Here is a 20,695-nt window from a genome sequence, read left to right as displayed (position 1 = left end):
TTGGAGGAACAGCGCCTCATATTTCGCTTGGACAGCTTTCACCCCAGCGGTATGAACATTGACTTCTCTAACTCCATAAAACGTCACCCATTCCTTTTCTCCAGAGATGTTGCCTGGCCTGCTGAGTTACTCCAGCATTTTGTGTCTACCTTCGGGAAGAAGGTTCTCCTGTGGCGTTCTGTACTGCATCTTGGTGGAACCAGTCTGTTGCTGTAGTTCTATGTTATCCCAGTTACATGTTATCCACTCCCCACACATTAGGGGCAATTTAATTTACAGAGGCCAATCACCTACAGCCCTGTATGTCTTTGAGATGTGGGAGGAAACCAGAGCACCCGAAGGAAACCCACGAGGTTACAGGGAGGACATACAAACCACACACATGCACCCAAGGTCAATATCAAACCCAGATCTCTGACGCTGTGAGGCAGCAGCTCGATCAACTGTGCCACTCTGATAGGATGTGGAGGCTTTGGAGAGGGAGCAGAGGAGGTTGCCCAGAATGCTGCCTGGATTAGAAGTCATTAGCCACAGGGAGAGGTTGGATGGGCTTGGATTGTTTTCTCTGGAAAGCTGGAAGTCGAGGGAAGACCTGATAAAAGTAAATAAAATTATGAGAGGCAAAGACAGGGTAGACAGTCAGAGCCTTTTTCCCAGACTGGAAATAGCAAAGCCTAGAGGGCATAGCTTTAAGTTGAGAGGGACAAAGTTTAAAGGGGATGTGCAGGGCAGAATGTTTTACTCAGAGGGTGGTGAGTGGGTGGAACGTGCTGCTGGGGGTGGTGGTGAAGGCAGATGTGATAGTGGAGTTTGAGAGACCTATGGATTGCATATGGGTATGTAGGGAACGGAGGGCAGACACAAAGTGCTGGAGTAACTCAGCGGGTCAGGCAGCATCTCGGGAGAGAAGGAATGGGTGACGTTTTGGGTCGAGACCCTTCTCCAGACTGATAGGGAATGGAGGGAGATGGAGTATGTGCAGACAGAGAAGAGTTGGTCTTGGCATCTTGTTCAGCACAGATATAATGGGCCGAAGGGCCTGCTCTTGTGCTGTACTGTTCTATGTTCTATGTTCTATATGACATAGATAGAAAGAATACCGCAAGTGCACACAGTACACAGTAGAATGGAATTTGAATAAAGTACATCACGTTAAACTGGTACATTATGTTATTGAATTTCTAGGACATGATATATTTTTATTTAATGTGTTTTTGTTGGAGTTGAAAGGAATGTACTGTGTCCTTCCAATTTAATTTCTTGGCAAGATTGACCAGAAAAAAATGTATCCAGTGTGTTTATATGTAAAATAATTAGTTTCATGAAGATCAGCAGAAGGGATTGAGTAAACATCTCCAGACTAACGTTGGTGCCAATGCAGAATGACACATTCATGCTGTTGCATTGACTAAACTCTGGCTGTAGGCTGGGGAGACGAGAACAAAATAGCACTCTGAGCCAAGACACATTAACTGCTGGAGGAATGCACAGGGTGCTGGAGTAACTCAGTGGGTCAGGCAGCAGGTGGATGTATGTAGTTCCCACATCATCACTGGGGAAAAATGCTGGAACATCATCATTACCTCACAAGGAGGAGCAGTTCAACAAGACAGATCATGACCCTGGCAAATACAAGTTAGGATGGACGCTGGGCACAATGTGACATGGTGGCACAGCGGTAGAGCTGCTACCTCACAGCGCCAGTGATGCGGGTTCCATCCTGACTGTACCGAGTTTGTATGTTCCCCCTGTTTTCTCCGGGTGTTCCGGTTTTCTCCCACGTTCCAAATACGTGCAGATTTGTAGGTTAATTGGCTTCTGCACATTGTCCCACGTGTGTAAGGGTGATCGCGGGTGGGCACGGACTCGGTGGGCCAAAGGGCCTGATTCCACGCTGTATCTCTAAACTAAACTAAAACGAATACAGTAGATGTGTAGTAAAGAACTGCAGATGCTGGTTTACACCGAAGATAGACAGGCAGCATCTCCCAGAGAGAAGGAATGGGTGACGTTTTGGGTCAAGACCCTTCTTCAGACTTGACCCTAAATGTCACTCATATTAGACAATAGACAATAGGTGCAGGAGGAGGCCATTCGGCCCTTCGAGCCAGCACCGCCATTCATGGCTATTCCTTCTCTCCAGAGATGCTGCCTGTCCCACTGAGTTACTCCTGCATTGTGTGTGTATCTTTGGTATAAACCTGCATCCTACACATCATAGCTGGTGAGCATGCCTGTAAAAATAAATAGAAATAGCTTGTCTCTATCTTGTGTCACGAGGAAGGCATGTGCCATATTCTGTCAACAGTCGCATCTTCTCCCATTGTGGAATGTAAGTTGCAGTTCTGGTTTCTTAAAGCCCCATGAACAATTTGTGGACTTAAACATTCTCTTGGGCGTAATTAGTTCATGTCACCGAGCTGCTGAAAGTTTAACCTCACCCTGCCCTTCCTGTTCCTCCATGCTGGAGCTTGGTTGGGATGGGCTTTGAGGAAGTGTTCAAAGGGTGAAACCACAGATTTAACTCGCTTATCTTTGTTGGAGGGTGGATGTGGAGGTGATGCAGACTGGGGTGCAGCTTTGATGCTGCCCTTGATGAGCAGATGCATGGAATGGAAGCAAGTACGCAATGCCATTCTCCCAACAACAGTGAACTGTGCCACAAGGATGGCGATTCAGACGGCACGTCCAACAGAAAGCGTACTCTGCTAGATATGAGCTGGACCAAGCGTAATGTCGAGCCTTCACGTTTGGATAGATAGAAATAATTAAAGAGAATCAGTGGTTCAAAGTCAAGTCAAGTCAATTTTATTTGTATAGCACATTTAAAAACAACCCACGTTGACCAAAGTGCTGTACATCTGATTAGGTACTAAGGAAAAAAGAAACATACAGTAGCACACAAACATAACAGCACATACAAAACAGTTCACAGCGCCTCCTCAATGGGCCTCAAACGCTAGGGAGTAGAAATAGGTTTTGAGCCTGGACTTAAAGGAGTCGATGGAGGGGGCAGTTCTGATGGGGAGAGGGATGCTGTTCCACAGTCTAGGAGCTGCAACCGCAAAAGTGCGGTCACCCCTGAGCTTAAGCCTAGACCGCGGGATAGTGAGTAGCCCCAAGTCGGCCGACCTGAGGGACCTGGAGTTAGAGAGGTGGGTTGGAAGATTTTTGATGTAGGGGGGGGAATGTCCATTTAGGGCTTTATATGTGAATAGGAGGAGCTTGAAGTTGATTCTGTACCATACAGGGAGCCAGTGGAGAGAGGCCAGAATCGGCGTGATGTGGTCCCTTTTACGGGTACCCGTCAGGAGTCTCGCTGCGGCGTTTTGGACCAGTTGCAGGCAGGACAGGGATGATTGGCCGATCCCAGTGTATAGGGAGTTGCAGTAGTCTAGGCGGGCGGAAATGAAAGCGTGAATGATTTTTTCAATGTCGTCGAATTGGAGGATTTTAGCTATGGTACGAAGTTGGAAGAAGCTGGCTTTTACCACAGCGTTGACTTGCTTGTCAAACTTTAATGCAGAGTCAAATATCACGCCGAGGTTTTTAACATGCGGTTTGACTAGGCAGGATAGGCTTCCAAGACTGCCTGTTATCGATTTGATGGAGTCGGGGGGGCCGAATAGGATGACCTCAGACTTGCTCTCGTTTAATTGGAGGAAGTTCTGTGCCATCCAACATTTTATGTCCTCAAGGCAGTGTAAGAGGCTGTTTAAATTTGACCGGTTGTTCGGTTTCAGGGGGAGATAAAGCTGTGTGTCATCGGCATAGCAGTGGAAAGAAATGCCGTGCCTTTGATTGATTTGGCCAAGGGGGGAAGCATGTATAGAGAGAAGAGAATGGGGCCTAGGATGGAGCCTTGTGGAACTCCGCAGGAGAGGCTAGCTGGAGAAGAGGAATAACTGCCTATGTTGATGGCGAAACTCCTATCTTTGAGGTAGGAAACGAACCAGCTCAGGGCAGTGCCATCAATGCCAACCGCGTACCGGAGACGGTCAATAAGGATGGTGTGGTCCACTGTATCGAATGCTGCGCTGAGGTCGAGAAGGAGCAGGATTGCACAGTCGCCGGTGTCGATGGCGAGAAGCAAGTCGTTGTGTACCTTCAACAAGGCAGACTCTGTGCTGTGGTGGGCTCTGAAACCTGACTGGAAACTTTCCAGGGTGGTGTTTTGGTGCAGGTAGGGCACTAATTGGTTTAGAATTGCCTTTTCAAGGACTTTTGACAGGAATGGCAGTTTGGAAATGGGTCTGTAGTTGCTAGGCAAGGTGGGGTCTAGGTTTGTTTTTTTCAGGAGGGGCTGCACCACCGCGTGCTTGAAACTGGTTGGAACAGTGCCAGTGGCCAGAGAACTGTTGATAATAGAGAGGATGCTGGGACCGGCTAGAAAGAAAAGGACCTAGAGAGCGGACAGTGGGGGCTGATAAATGACAGAGGAGATACAGAGATAGATGGGGGTCAACTCTACGGATATGGTGTGGAGGGACATCCTTTCATGGGGGGGGACCTGTTTGAGGGGTGTGTGCATGTGTGTATGATTGCGTTTGTGCATGTGTGCCTGTGTGTGTGTGCATATGTGTGTGTATGTGCATGTGAGGATGTGTGCTAGTGTGTATTTATGCATGCATTCGTATGTGCGCGTGTGCATGTGTGCGTGCATGCATGTGTGTGCAAGTATGTATGTGCATGTGTGCATGCACACATGTGTGTGCATGTGCATGTGTGCGCGTATGAATGTGTGCGTGCGTGTGTGCGTATGCATGGTGTACATGTGCTCCTCAGTGCATGGGGGTAAGGCAAGTATACATACTGGGGATGTGTGTGTGTATTTGTAGCCACTGATATTATGGGTGAAGTTTATGGAATATTCAAACTGTATTGGATGTCCCATGACAGGTTTTGAGAGATGGAAATGAAAGTCACAGGAGATGTGCAGGACATAACAGAATGGACGATCACTAGAGTGTCTGAGTGATTGCTTGCATCATTGTGATCTAACTATTCAATGACTCAATTCAATTCACTGATTAATGATACTTTATTGCTACTGTACGTATGGTGAAATCAGTAGGTATGGTGAAATGCTACTCAGTAGGTATGGTGAAATGCTTTGCTTTGCAGACAACCCAGTAGAGTCCTGTAGCAACCCTCATCCCGGCAGCACACAAGAGTCACCGACAAAGTTACAAAAGTTCACCGAACATTCTCCTATCTGTGGCCGGCATGGCCCCCTGCCCGCCCCCCCCCCCCTTCATTCTCAGAGCCCCCCCCCCCCCCCCAAACAGTCTACACTAAAAGAGCTTTTGCACACTCTTGTTTGTTTGTTTGTCTGTTCGTTTGTTCCGGTGAAGTCGCTGTGCACACGGCAGCCAGACAACAGTTGCTTGTCTTTTTCACTCTAATTGAATTTTAATTCCAAGTTTTCGTGTACTTTGCTGTGTGTGTGACTGTCAGCAGACCGATTCCCCTCCGGGGATGAATAAAGTTCTATCATATCGTATCGTTTCGTATGGTATTGCCCTCTGGTCATCTTTACATTAAGTGCGATTCTATTCTCTCTTATAGATTTAAGGCGGATGTCAGAAGTGACCGACCCTTGAAAGCATACGCACCACGCTCGAACTTAGATCTAAAGATTGGGCACAAAGTGAAGGTTATATTGCCGACTGGCAAGGTTGGAGTGGGTGTGTTGAAGTACGTGGGTGCACTGCCCGGTGTGCCAGAGGTCTGCTTCGGGGTGGAGCTGGAGGTTGCTGCAAGCGGCCTACGTAACGGAGTGTTTGCAGGGTGTTGTTACTTCCAATGGTGAGTGGAGTCCCACGTCAGCTTTGTCACTGTTACAAACCATTCCAATACTAGGTGATGGTTTAGAGTTTTTAGTTTAGAGATACAGTGTGGAAACAGGACCTTCGGCCCACCGTGTCCGTGCCAACCAGTGATCGGTAGGAAAGAACTACAGGTGCTGGTTTAAATTGGAGATAGACACAAAATACCGGAGTAACTCAGGAGAAAAGGAATAGGTGACGTTTCGGGTGGAGACCCTTCTTCAGACTGGTGATTATCTGTAAACTAACACTATCCTACACACTGGGAACAAGATACAATTTTTACCGCAGCCAATTAAATGACCGACTTTGTCTTTGGAGTGTGGGAGGAAACTGGGACACCTGGGGAGAACCCACGAGGTCACGGGGAGAACGTACAAACTCCGTACAGACAGCACTCATAGTCAGGATTGAACCTGGGTCTCTGGCATTGTGGGGCAGCAACTCTACCGCTGCACCACCGTGCCACCTCACCTTGATGGCCTTGACAAATGTGTTAACACATTACATGTTTGTGTATGCATCATACATAATACACTGTGTGTGGCATAATACACAGAACATTGGATAAGCACAAGAACAGAGGGGATCTTATCGAAACGTATAAGATTATTAAGGGGTTGGACACGTTAGAGGCAGGAAACATGTTCCCAATGTTGGGGGAGTCCAGAACCAGGGGCCACAGTTTAAGAATAAGGGGTAAGCCATTTAGAACAGAGATGAAGAAAAACTTTTTCAGTCAGAGAGTTGTGAATCTGTAGAATTCTCTGCCCCAGAGGGCAGTGGAGGCCAATTCTCTGAATACATTCAAGGGAGAGCTAGATAGAGCTCTTAAGGATAGCGGAGTCAGGGGGTATGGGGAGAAGGCAGGAACGGGGTACTGATTGAGAATGATCAGCCATGATCACATTGAATGGCGGTGCTGGCTCGAAGGGCCGAATGGCCTACTCCTGCACCTATTGTCTATTGTCTATTGTCTATTGTCTGCCCACACTGTCTGTGCCGAGCATGCGGCCAAGATCATCATTTATCTGCCTGCACATGACCCCTATCCCTCCATTCCCTGCATATCCATGTGCCTGTCCAAAAGCCTCTTAAACAATACTCTCATGTCTGCTTCAACCAGGGTTGCCAACTGTCCCGTATTAGCCGGGACATCCCGTATATTGGGCTAAATTTGTTTGTCCTGTACAGGACCGCCCTTTTCCTGTATTAGGCCCAGGCACTGTAGGCCCGGACACTGTAGGCCCGGACAGTGTAGGCCCGGACAGTGTAGGCCCGCCCACTGTAGGCCCGGACAGTGTAGGCCCGCCCACTGTACACTGTAGGCCCAGGGGGCGCTGTAGACCTGGACACTGTAGGCCCGGGGGCCGCTGTAGGCCTGAACAGTGTAGGCTAACGGAGTGTGTTCGGGGAGCGGGGCCGAGTGCGTTCGCCTAACGGAGGTTGCGTGGCAACCCGCCTCCTGGCCCAGGCGGCCGCCATTGGTGAAGCGGGAGCACGTGGCTGCTGGCTGGGTGAGGTCACGTGGGGCGCGGGGCAGTGATGTTACCTTTTGTCCCTTATTTGGGAGTGAGAAGGTTGGCAGCCCTAGCTTCAACCACCACCCCCAGCAGTGTGTTCCAGGCACTCACTGCCCTGTAGAAAACATGCCCTGCACAGCTCCTGTAAACCTTGTTCCCCTCACCTTAAAGCCATACCCTCCAGTATTTGATTTTTCGATCCTGGGGAAAAGATTCTGCCCGTCTACCCTACATATTGCTGTCATTATTTTACATGCTGCTCTCAGCTCACCGTGCAACCTCAGGCTTTCAAGAGAAAACATCCCAAGTCTGTCCATTCTGTCCCTCTGGCTAATTCCTGCTCTTCCAGGCATCAGACTGGTCAACCTCCTCTGGGCCCTCTCCAAGCCTCCACATCCTCCCTGTAACATGGCGACCAGAACTGCACTCAATACTCCACATGTGGCCTGACCAAAGTCCTGTAAATCTGCATCATGACTTCCTGACTCTCACACTCAATCTCCGACCTGTGAAAGCAAGCCCATATGCCTAAAATAGACACAAAATGCTGGAGTAATTCAGCGGGACAGGCAGCATCTCTGGAGAGAAGGAATGGGCCATATGCCTTCTTTGCCACTCTGTTTACTTGTGTTGCCACTGTCAGGGAGTTATGGTATGCAGATCTCTCTGTACATCAATGCTATTATTAAGTATCTTTTCATTCATTGTATATCTTCCCTTTACATTTGACCTCCCAAACTGCAACCCCTCACACTTGCTGGGATTAAACTCCATCTGCCATTCCTCTGCCCACTTCTGCAGCTGATCTCTATCCCCCTGGGAACCTTCACAACCTTCCCCACAGTCCGTGGCCCCAGCAATCTTGGCGTTATCTGAAAACGTCCTAACCAACACCTTTGTGTTTACATCCGAGTCATTTATACATATGATCAACAGCAGCGATCCCTACACACACCCCTGCAGAACAACTCCATTGTTCACAGACCTCCAGCCTGGATAATGTTCCCACACCACAAGCCTCTGTCTTCTATCAGTAAGCAAATTACAAATCTACACGGCCAAGTATTTTAGGCATCTTAATCTTCTGGATTAGTTGGCCATGGGGAGACCATCAAACGCCCTACTAAAATCCATGTAAGGAACATCCACCTCCTGACCCTCATCAATAGAAACATAGAAACATAGTAACATAGAAAATAGATGCAGGAGTAGGCCAGTTGGCCCTTCGAGCCATTCAATATGATCATAGCTGATCATCCAGAATCAGTACCCTGTTCCTGCTTTCTCCCTTGATTCCGTTAGCACAAAGAGCTCTATCTAACTCTCTCTTGAATACATCTTGAATGACTTCCGACACCTCCTCAAAAGCTCGATCAAGTTAGAAGGACACGACCTGCCATGTACAAAGCCTAAGCTTTGTCTACGTTCAAAGCTATGCTGACTGTCCCTGATTAACCTGTTCCTTTCTAAATGGGAGTAGATCCTATCCCATAGTTTTCCCACTACTGACGCAAGGCTACAGTTGTCTGGATTCAGTCTGAAGAAGAGTCCCGACCCAAAACGTCACCCATTCCTTCTCTCCAGAGATGCTGCCTGACCCGCTGAGTTACTCCAGCATTTTGTGTCTACCTCTGTTCTTTGGATTCTCTCTACTTCCATTCTTACATGAAGGAACAACATTGGCCGTTCGAGAGTCCACCCTGACCTGTAGTGCGGCTAGAGAAGATGTCAAAGCCTCCACAACCTCCTCTCACTATTCCGTTCTTCTTTATTTCCATTGTCCTTTTTATGTTGAAGACATTTACATCTAGACATCTAGAATAACAACAAAAAAATGCTGGAGATTTTCCACAGGTCAGGCAGCATCTGCAGAGAAAAGCTCCAGCTCCAGCTCTACGACCTTTCATTGGAAATGGTGCAATGTAAAAAAGCAAGTGTGTTTTCAATTACGGAGAAAGGGAGGGGTGGAGAGAACAAATGGAGTGTATGTAAAGGGTGGGGACCAAGCCCAGTCACACAACACAAAGGGCCCTGATGACAGGATGATAAATGCCGATTAATCACAGCTGCTCTGTCTGTGTGGAGCAGAGTAAATGGAGGGGTGTGAATGAGGGGTTAGTGAGTGAGTAAAAGCAATGCATGAACCCAGCATGGGAGAACAACAGTTGCTGCAATTCTGAAATAAGACCATGCTGAAAGTACGCAGCGGATCAGAGAGAATTGGTTCAAAGAGAAAAACTGAATTCATTTTAGCTGAAGGCAGACACGCATGCTGGAGTAACTCTACGGGACAGGCAGCATCTCTGGAGAGAAGGAACTGGTGACTTTTCGGGTCGAGACCCATCTCAGACTTAATTTTAACTGTACTGGCCAGCTTTGGCCAGTTTAGACACAAATAGGAAAGGGTGTTTGTCTGAAGGTGTTAGATTGATTTTTGGGTCTCAGTCACTGCAATATGGAGGAGGTGCTGTTCCTCAGACTGGCGTTGGGCTTCATTGGGAAAGTAGAAGAGGTTGAGGACAAAATTCATTGACTACCAGTAAATTCTCCGAGGCTCTCACAGCTGCCCCCAACATCTGCACTATTGAGGCCTCTCCCCCCCATCTCAGCACTGAGGATCTCGCCTCTTTATTTAATATCACTTGCTCTTCCATCCTGGATTCTATCGCTCCCCTTAAAATGAAAAAGCCTAAGCCCAAAGGTCGGCCGTGGCTCAATGACTCCACCAAAGCCCTAAGAAGGGAGTGCAGAAAATCAGAAAGGAGGTGGAAATGTGACAAGCTTCAAATTTCCTTTGAAATTCTGAGAAACAATCTTCTCAAATACCAGGAAGCAGTAAAGTCTGCTAGAGCACAATACTTCTCCAACCTTATTTCCAAAAACTCTCATAACTCCAAGGTCCTATTTAGAACAATTACCTCTGTCATATGTCCCTCCCCCAGTACCAGCTTAGTTGGGTCCCCTGCTAAGTGCGAAGAATTCGCTAAATTTTTCACCAACAAAGTTGAGAACATTAGAATGAACATTTCCCCTCCCACCCGTGACCTAGCTGTCTCACTAGTCTGTTCATCTAAATTGGACTGTTTCCAACCCGTCACTCTATCCTCCCTTGCAAAGCTTGTCTCCGCTATGAAACCTGCAACCTGCCCCCTTGATCCTGCCCCCACTGCCCTTCTGAAGGATGTCATTGCAATAGCCGGTCCCAGCATCCTCTCTATTATCAACAGTTCTCTGGCCACTGGCACTGTTCCAACCAGTTTCAAGCACGCGGTGGTCCTGCCCCTACTGAAAAAACCTAACCTAGACCCCACCTTGCCTAGCAACTACAGACCCATTTCCAAACTGCCATTCCTGTCAAAAGTCCTTGAAAAGGCAATTCTAAATCAATTAGTGCCCTACCTGCACCAAAACACCATCCTGGAAAGTTTCCAGTCAGGTTTCAGAGCCCACCACAGCACAGAGTCTGCCTTGTTGAAGGTACACAACGACCTGCTTCTCGCCATCGACACCGGCGACTGTGCAATCCTGCTCCTTCTCGACCTCAGCGCAGCATTCGATACAGTGGACCACACCATCCTTATTGACCGTCTCCGGTACGCGGTTGGCATTGATGGCACTGCCCTGAGCTGGTTCGCTTCGTACCTCAAAGATAGGAGTTTCGCCATCAACATAGGCAGTTATTCCTCTGCTCCAGCTAGCCTCTCCTGCGGAGTTCCACAAGGCTCCATCCTAGGCCCCATTCTCTTCTCTCTATACATGCTCCCCCTTGGCCAAATCATTCAAAGGCACGGCATTTCTTTCCACTGCTATGCCGATGACACTCAGCTTTACCTCCCCCTGAAACCCAACAACCAGTCAAATTTAAACAGCCTCTTACACTGCCTTGAGGACATAAAATGTTGGATGGCACAGAACTTCCTCCAATTAAATGATAGCAAGTCTGAGGTCATCCTATTCGGCCCCCCCGACTCCATCAAATTGATAACAGGCAGTCTTGGAAGTCTATCCTGCCTAGTCAAACCGCATGTCAAAAACCTCGGCATGATATTTGACTCTGCATTAAAATTTGATAAGCAAGTCAACGCTGTGGTAAAAGCCAGCTTCTTCCAACTTCGAACCATAGCTAAAATCAAACCTTTCCTCCAATTCGACGACACAGAAAAAATCATTAACGCTTTCATTTCCTCCCGCCTAGACTACTGCAACTCCCTATACACTGGGATCAGCCAATCTTCCCTGTCCCGCCTGCAACTGGTCCAAAACGCCGCAGCGAGACTCCTGACGGGTACCCGTAAAAGGGACCACATCACCCCGATTCTGGCCTCTCTCCACTGGCTACCTGTACGGTACAGAATCAACTTCAAGCTCCTCCTATTCACGTATAAAGCCCTAAATGGACACTCCCCCCCCTACATCAAAAATCTTCTAACCCCCCTCTCTAACTCCAGGTCCCTCAGGTCGGCCGACTTGGGGCTACTCACTATCCCGCGGTCTAGGCTTAAGCTCAGGGGTGACCGCGCTTTTGCGGTTGCAGCTCCTAGACTGTGGAACAGCATCCCTCTCCCCATCAGAACTGCCCCCTCCATCGACTCCTTTAAGTCCAGGCTCAAAACCTATTTCTACTCCCTAGCGTTTGAGGCTCATTGAGGAGGTGCTGTGAACTGTTTGCGTGCTACTGTATGTTTCATTTTTTTTCCATTGGAACCTAATCAGATGTACAGCACTTTGGTCAACGTGGGTTGTTTTTAAATGTGCTATACAAATAAAATTGACTTGACTTGACTTGACTTGACAAAGAGCTGAGAGTGGGAATGGGAGTCAAAATGAGAGTCAAGAGTCGACAGTGTTTAACTGTCTCTAGATGTTAGACTGTAGAGATACAGCCCACCACAGGGTCACCACAGCCCACCACAGGGTCACCACAGCCCACCACAGCCCACCACAGGGTCCACCACAGCCCACCACAGGGTCCACCACAGGGCCCACCACAGCCCACCACAGGGTCACCACAGCCCACCACAGGGTCACCACAGCCCACCACAGCCCACCACAGGGTCCACCACAGGGCCCACCACAGGGTCCACCACAGGGTCCACCACAGTCCGCCACAGGGCCCACCACAGCCCACCACAGGGTCCACCACAGGGTCCACCACAGGGTCACCACAGCCCACCACAGCCCACCACAGGGTCCACCACAGCCCACCACAGGGTCCACCACAGCCCACCACAGCCCACCACAAGGTCCACCACAGCCCACCACAGGGTCCACCACAGCCCACCACAGGGTCCACCACAGGGTCCACCACAGCCCACCACAGGGTCCACCACAGGGTCCACCACAGCCCACCACAGGGTCCACCACAGGGCCCACCACAGCCCACCACAGGGTCACCACAGCCCACCACAGCCCACCACAGCCCACCACAGGGTCACCACAGCCCACCACAGGGCCCACCACAGGGCCCACCACAGGGTCCACCACAGGGTCCACCACAGTCCACCACAGGGCCCACCACAGGGCCCACCACAGGGCCCACCACAGGGTCCACCACAGGGTCACCACAGCCCACCACAGCCCACCACAGGGTCCACCACAGCCCACCGCAGGGTCCACCACAGCCCACCACAGGGTCCACCACAGGGTCCACCACAGCCCACCACAGGGTCCACCACAGGGTCCACCACAGCCCACCACAGGGTCCACCACAGGGTCCACCACAGCCCACCACAGGGTCCACCACAGGGTCCACCACAGCCCACCACAGGGTCCACCACAGGGCCCACCACAGCCCACCACAGGGTCACCACAGCCCACCACAGCCCACCACAGGGTCACCACAGCCCACCACAGGGTCCACCACAGGGCCCACCACAGGGCCCACCACAGGGTCCACCACAGTCCACCACAGGGCCCACCACAGCCCACCACAGGGTCCACCACAGGGTCACCACAGCCCACCACAGCCCACCACAGGGTCCACCACAGCCCACCGCAGGGTCCACCACAGCCCACCACAGGGTCCACCACAGGGTCCACCACAGCCCACCACAGGGTCCACCACAGGGTCCACCACAGCCCACCACAGGGTCCACCACAGCCCACCACAGGGCCCACCACCGCCCACCACAGGGTCCACCACAGGGTCCACCACAGGGTTCACCACAGCCCACCACAGGGTCCACCACAGGGCCCACCACAGGGTCCACCACAGCCCACCACAGGGTCCACCACAGCCCACCACAGGGCCCACCACAGGGTCCACCACAGGGTCCACCACAGCCCACCACAGCCCACTACAGGGCCCACCACAGGGCCCACCACAGGGTCCACCACAGGGTCCACCACAGCCCACCACAGCCCACTACAGGGCCCACCACAGGGCCCTCCACAGCCCACCACAGCGCCCACCACAGGGCCCACCACAGGGTCCACCACAGCCCACCACAGCCCACCACAGGGTCCATCACGGGGTCCACCACAGCCCCATACACAATCACTATCCTAGACACTCCGGACAAGATACAATTCACAGAGGCCAATTAACCGACCAACCCACACGTCTTTGGAAAGTGGGAGAAAACCGGAGAACCCGGTAAAAACCCACGCAGTCACAAGGAAAAACTCCATGCAGACAGCGCCTGTAGTCAGGATTGAACCTGGGTCCATGGCGCTGTAAGGCAGCAACTCTACCGCTGCTCCACTGTGACACACAAATTGTTAAAAACAAAACAATGAAATTCTTACTTGCAGCAACATAACTGCATAGCACTGCACTCATAGATAACATAATAAACAAAATAAAGAGAAAAAATGTAAGACATTGAAAATCCCAATCTTAGTGCAAAAGAGCCTGAAGCCCTCAGTGCAGCGATGACTGTACATACTGCAGTTCATAGTTCCATAGGTGTTTGCAGGGTTCATGAGCCTGATGGTTGTTGGGAAGATGCTGCCCTTGAACCTGGAGGTCATGGTTTTCAGACTCCTGTACCTTCTCTCTCCATATCTCTGCATCCCCAGCATGTGTCTATCTAAAAGCTTCGTAAATGCCACTATCTGCCTCCATCACCACCTCTGGCAGCGTATTCCAGACTCCACCAGTCACCGACACACAGGAGGCAATTAATGTATCAACCACAGGTTTTCAGGATGTGAACGGAAACCAGAGCACCTGAATGGAACCCTCCCAGTTGCAGGGGGAGCGTGCGGACTCCACACTGGTGACACTGGAGGGCAGGGCTGGGTGGGTGGCTGGGGTTGTGAGGCACCACGCGTTGTCACCCCTCTGTGTTAGACAATAGACAATAGGTGCAGGAGTAGGCCATTCGGCCCTTCGAGCCAGCACCGCCATTCAATGTGATCATGGCTGATCATTCTCAATCAGTACCCCGTTCCTGCTTTCTCCCCATACCCCCTGACTCCGCTATCCTTAAGAGCTCTATCTAGCTCTCTCTTGAATGTATTCAGAGAATTGGCCTCCACTGCCCTCTGAGGCAGAGAATTCCACAGATTCACAACTCTCTGACTAAAAAAGTTTTTCCTCATCTCTGTTCTAAATGGCCTACCCCTTATTCTTAAACTGTGGCCCCTGGTTCTGGACTCCCCCAACATTGGGAACATGTTTCCTGCCTCTAACATGTCCAACCCCTGAAACATCTCTGTAATTTACTTGTTAATTTCTCTCTGTTGCCTCCTGAGTTGAAGCTGAATTACCATGTTATCTTCTGAAGGTTTATTTTGGAATTTAAAAAAAATATGACACCAACTTTGGCTTGTCCCTTGTGCAATCAGCATACGAAAGGAAATTCTGCCTTATGCAAATCGTATCAATTGCATTTCTTTTTTTGTTCTGTAGTGAATGGTTCTGACTGATTGTTGCTTTTGTTTCTTTTCCATGCAGCAAACCAGGCCAAGGCGTCTTTGTCAACTTTAGCAAAATATTGATGATCTTTGAATAAAAATGGTTCCTTAAATGAAAAAGGCTTCTACTTATTTATGTAGCTAAAGTAACATTAAATTATCAACGGTAAAAGTCCAGCCACAGTCCAGTCCAGTCCAGCTGAGTTTAGTTGATTGTCACATGTGCCGAGCGAGGTAGAGTGAGAAGCTTTTGTGTTGCCAAGTTATGGAACTTAGTGATCTACCACTGTTGGGAATGCACCAGAAACATGTTACACAAAATGCTGGAGTAACTCAGCAGGTCAGGCAGCATCTCAGGAGAGAAGGAATGGGTGACGTTTCGGGTCGAGACCCTTCTTCAGACTGATGTCGGGGGGGGGACGGGGGGGGGGGGGGGGGGGGGACACACACACACACACCTTTGTCATAAATAATATTTACAATACAATAAAATAAAACAGAACCCACCACCATAATACACGATAAACAAATATACTGAATGAACCACTATACATCTATCTCACACTCCTTGTCAAGGATGCATTCAACCCTCCGCGGTGCCCAATGGTCCCTGAAACCCCCCAGGGTGCCCGTGGACAGCACGTAGGTCCCTCTCCAACACCACCCAGGCACGGAGCTGGATTCTGGCTCGCCTGGTGCACCAGAGACTGTTCATAAAGGATGAGCTGAAATCAGGCTCTGCAATGAATCATAACTTTGAGAGTCTGCAATGTGTTTCTCAATCTCAGTGATTTATGTGGAGACATGCCCACTTGATAACCCTAATGATATACTGGCGTCTACATGCATAGTTTTTACCTGCTTGTTAACATGTATACAGCTTATTACTGAATTTGGTGTTAGTTATCTTTCTAGCATAAGTGTCTATAGGTAGTTTAGATACTAAAGATAGACACAAAAGAGCTGGAGTAATTCAGCGGGCCAGGCAGCATCTCTGGAGAAAAGGATTAGGTGATGTTTCGGGTCGAGACTTGAAGAAGGGTCCCGACCTGAAATGTCTCCCATTCCTTTTCTCGAGAGATGCTGCCTGACCCGCTGAGTTACTCCAGCTCTTTGTGTCTGGCTTTGATTGAAACCAACATCAGCAGTTCCTCTCTACACCAAGTTTAGTAACTACTCTAGCATTGGGCTTGGTTTTCTTGGTTGAGTGCTTATCCTGGTGTTATAGCACGTACTTTGTGTTTTAATAATAATTAATTGGAAAGGTGCTGCACCATTAACTTCCAAGTGTCGTAAGCACCTCCCTGCTAGACTCTTGTGATATTCACATTTCTCACCTCTTGGCCCTGCTTTAAATTTCATGCCACTTTTCACCAGATTGTGCTTATGGCACTTGCTCCAAGTTCAGCACTAGAAACCAATCATCACGGTCACAGTGTCTCAGTGGCGGGGAAAACCAAAGGAAATGAGTAGGAGTGGGCTAATCAGACCTTGAGCCTGCTTCACCATGCAGTAAGACTGCTTCACCATGCTGTAAGAGACTGCTTCACCATGCAGTAAGACCTGCTTCACCATGCAGTAAGACCTGCTTCACCATGCAGTAAGACTGCTTCACCATGCAGTAAGACCTGCTTCACCATGCAGTAAGACCTGCTTCACCATGCAGTAAGAGACTGCTTCACCATGCAGTAAGAGACTGCTTCACCATGCAGTAAGACCTGCTTCACCATGCAGTAAGAGACTGCTTCACCATGCAGTAAGAGACTGCTTCACCATGCAGTAAGACCTGCTTCACCATGCAGTAAGAGACTGCTTCACCATGCAGTAAGAGACTGCTTCACCATGCAGTAAGAGACTGCTTCACCATGCAGTAAGACCTGCTTCACCATGCAGTAAGACCTGCCTCACCATGCAGTAAGACTGCTTCACCATGCAGTAAGACCTGCTTCACCATGCAGTAAGACTGCTTCACCATGCTGTAAGAGACTGCTTCACCATGCAGTAAGACCTGCCTCACCATGCAGTAAGATCTTGGCTAACCCATCCATGACCTCAATATCACTTTACTATTCCCTCCCCTTAACCCTTCGACTCCCCAAAGAAGAAATGCATTTGCAGAGCTGCTCCAGTGCAATCCCACTGCACAACTGAGCACTTGCAGTGGTGAGTGAAGTGCACACCCTGATCATTTCAATGCCAACCCTGCTGCATGGCGTCCTGCATTTCCTGCAATCAGGGAAATCCACAGCAAGGGAAATTACGCAGAATTGTTCCCTTATGCAAAGTAAAAGCACGTGACCGGCACATTCCACACAGCTAAGGTCAGAACTAGTACATGCAATTTATAACACAACAGGTTGCCTCAGCCATCAAATTCCTCCCATTGTTTATGCTCCAGTTATACATCCTGCACCTCAGATTCTTGAATGTGAGAAACATAACTTATCATTCGTTTCTTACGAAAGCTTCCTTTGAATGTCTTGTGCTGGTTGCATCAGCTTCCAGTCCCACGATCCTAGTCTTCACCACTCCACTAAAGCCGTATCTTCTGAATTTCCTGAGGCTTTTATTAGCACCTGTCATATATTTATGGTGGCATGAGGAACTGCAGATACTAGTTTACAAAAAAATAGGACAAAATGCTGGAGTAACTCAACAGGTCAGGCAGCATCTCTAGGGGGGATATGGATAGACAATGTTTTGGGAAAGGTCCCGACCTGACCCGTCTTCTCTCCTTGCCTTCCACTGATACTGCCTGATCCATTGAGCTATTCCAGTTATTCCTTGTTTTTAAATCGATGGCCTTTTATTGTAGACTTAGGAAATATATATATATACTAGACCAAGTGGATCCGTTGGGCCCACAACTGATTGGGTTGCCACGGTGATGGGGGGGGGGGTCGCACTTTTTTCTTTAAAATAAAAGGCTTTTAATAAATAAATAAATAAATAAAGCTCATTGAAAATCGCGATTTTTCTTTGAAATTGTGTTTTTGTCTGCATTGGTCTAGCACCCTCCCCTCCCCTCCCTCACTCCATCCCCTCAACCCCTCTTCTTCCCCACCCACTGCCCCCTTCCCCTCCCACCCCACAGTCACCCACTCCATCCCCCCTTATCTCCCCCCTCCATTTTGAGGGGCTCTCCGGTGGCGCCGCCATTCCCGCCCGTCGGGTTTCCATGGTGACGTGGAACATGGAGGTATTACTGCGCATGGGCGGCTGACGGGCACAGCAAGTGGAAAAGGGATTTATTAAAGTTTAAAATGTGCATAACAAAATATAACAATTTGAACATTAATAGGATTTCTTGATGCAGGAATTTTCAACATCAGCATCATTTCCCCTTTTCACAACAGGAAGGAGTTGTCGAAAATCACCACAACAAAAGGTAAGAATGCCGCCAAAAGACTCATCGTTCTTTTTGCATAGATCTCGAAGAGTTCTGTCCACCACTTCAAAGCTCTCCCTCCTAATCATCAGGCACTCATCCCAAACAATCAGTCTCACACTCCTGATCAAATGAACCATGTTGGAGTTCTTCTCAATGTTGCACATTGTATTATCGGTCACTTCGATGGGTATCTTGAATCGAGAATGTGCAGTTCTTCCACCAGGCATCAATGTAGCTGCTATACCAGAGGATGCTACAGCAAAAGCAACATCAACTTGACCTCGAACTTTGAAGAGGATCAAATTGGTGAGAATTGTTTTGCCCATTCCTGCTGGTGTATCAATGAAAAACATTGAAGGAACATTCCTTTCCAAGCAGCTGCATACATGGTCATACACTGCTCTTTGCTCAGCATTCAGCAGAGGCTCCTTCTCTTCAACAAATCACTGTTGTTCAGGTCTATTGTACTGCAGTTCACTCAGCAATTCTGGATTGTCACCATCAAGGTTCATTCTTCCATGTCTTGGTAGTGGCACATGAAAGTATCCCAGTGTCTTGTTGTAATTCACAAGCTTGTCTTGAATATACAACAGAGCCTGATCATGATGCCTCTCATCAATTATAATATTTGGATCATCAATTGTTCTCCATTCTCTTTGAAGGTAATCTTCAGACATTGAATTCTTGAAGCGATCCCATAATTGTCGAGAAGAGTTGATCTCAGCAATCGTCAGCAAAACAAACAAATCTCTCATTGCTTCAGGGAGTCTTGTCCGCTCAGCATCTTCCATCGTCTGTTGCCAATGGTCGTCAGTTTGCAACAAACCTCTTTCTATGCAGACGTCTTTGAAGGAAGGAAGAATATGTCCATCATGTGTCCTCGATGAATCGTAGGATTCTGGCCCTTTTACGTGATGGAGAAGCAGTCTCAAGTAGTAGAGGTCACATCTTGGAGAAACAGTATACACTCGTCCCAGAACGTTGGCTTCAAAAATACCTGGAAGATCTTCCACTATCTTCCCAACCTTCCTTCTTTGCCATTTCTTATTGTTCCATGTGTAAAATCGGGGTACATCAGCATAGTACAGTGTTCTTGCAAACTGATCTTGAGAACACAATTCCATGAATTCAGTTAAAGTTGTTCTCGTGATATCCTCATTTCTCACCGGCCGACCTCCACCGCCTCCCCGGGTCCGCCGCCGCCGCCGACCTCCACAGCCTCCCCGGGGCCGTTGCCGCTGACGAGCGAGGCCTCTGCACCGCCGCTGCCACCCACATCCTTCCCGACCCCTTCACCGCTGCCGCCGACCTTCCTGACCCCTTCACCGCCGCCCACGCCCTCCCCGGCCATCCACTGACTGAACCGACCGTCACTTACCCGGACTCCAGGTCCCCGCGGGCCTCCCCCAGCGACCGTGCCGATCCGCGCCGCTCCACCGCCCAACAGCAGGTCACAGCCGTCGCTGTACCCGGCCCCCGGGACCAACAACAGGCTGCAGCTCCACCTGGCCCACACACACCGCGCTGGGCCCACAGCCCCCACCAGGCAGAGCCCTTCAGCACTGCTGGGTCCTACTGCCCACCCTCTACTACAGGTAACTGCAGCAGGGGTTCCACTGGGTCTCCCCCTTCCCCCTCCAGCCAGGTGACCCCCAGTACTCCCCACATTGGTTCTCATGCCCCCCTCTGCCCAGCTAACCCACCACCCCCCCACCATACATCCCCTCCACCTGCCCCCCTGCCTCCATCCGACCCCAACCCCCACCATTGCCGGGTGTTCACCATCCCCCCTGACCTCCCCCTTTCAGACACCGAACGGTCGGTCCTCAGCAGAGGCCTTACCTTTGTTCCCCTCCGCCCCCACATCAACGAGTTCCGCTTCCGCCATGACGTGGAGCTCTTCTTCCGCCGCCTCCGCCTCCGCGCCTTTTACCATGGCAAGGAGCCCCGACCCCCCACTGATGACCCCTTCTCCCGTCTCCAACGGACCCCCTCCACTTTTACCCCCCAGTATGGCCTACTACCCTCACTAGAACTTTTTATCGCAAACTGCCGGCGTGACATCGGCCGCCTCAAATTTTCCACTCCCCTGA

The 20,695-nt window shown here is 49.6% G+C and overlaps 1 protein-coding gene across 3 annotated transcripts in view; it reads left to right on the top strand.

Annotated features, from left to right (window-relative positions):
• The window catches only part of LOC144606775 (uncharacterized), a 51,361-nt gene extending 36,038 nt beyond the window's left edge, over positions 1 to 15,323 (top strand). For all 3 annotated transcript variants that reach the window (XM_078423128.1, XM_078423129.1, XM_078423130.1), the window contains 2 exons: positions 5,569 to 5,808; positions 15,252 to 15,323. In XM_078423128.1, coding sequence (XP_078279254.1) covers positions 5,569 to 5,808; positions 15,252 to 15,309 — 298 coding nt within the window. In that variant the 3' untranslated portion in view covers positions 15,310 to 15,323. The remainder of the gene's footprint in view (positions 1 to 5,568; positions 5,809 to 15,251) is intronic.
• Positions 15,324 to 20,695: the final 5,372 nt, after the last annotated feature.

This window comes from Rhinoraja longicauda, chromosome 27 (genome assembly GCF_053455715.1).
Source record: "Rhinoraja longicauda isolate Sanriku21f chromosome 27, sRhiLon1.1, whole genome shotgun sequence".
Taxonomy (NCBI): Eukaryota; Metazoa; Chordata; class Chondrichthyes; order Rajiformes; family Arhynchobatidae; genus Rhinoraja; species Rhinoraja longicauda.
The sequence above is the reverse complement of the archived record's forward strand: the minus strand, read 5'-3'. Positions and strand labels throughout refer to the sequence as shown.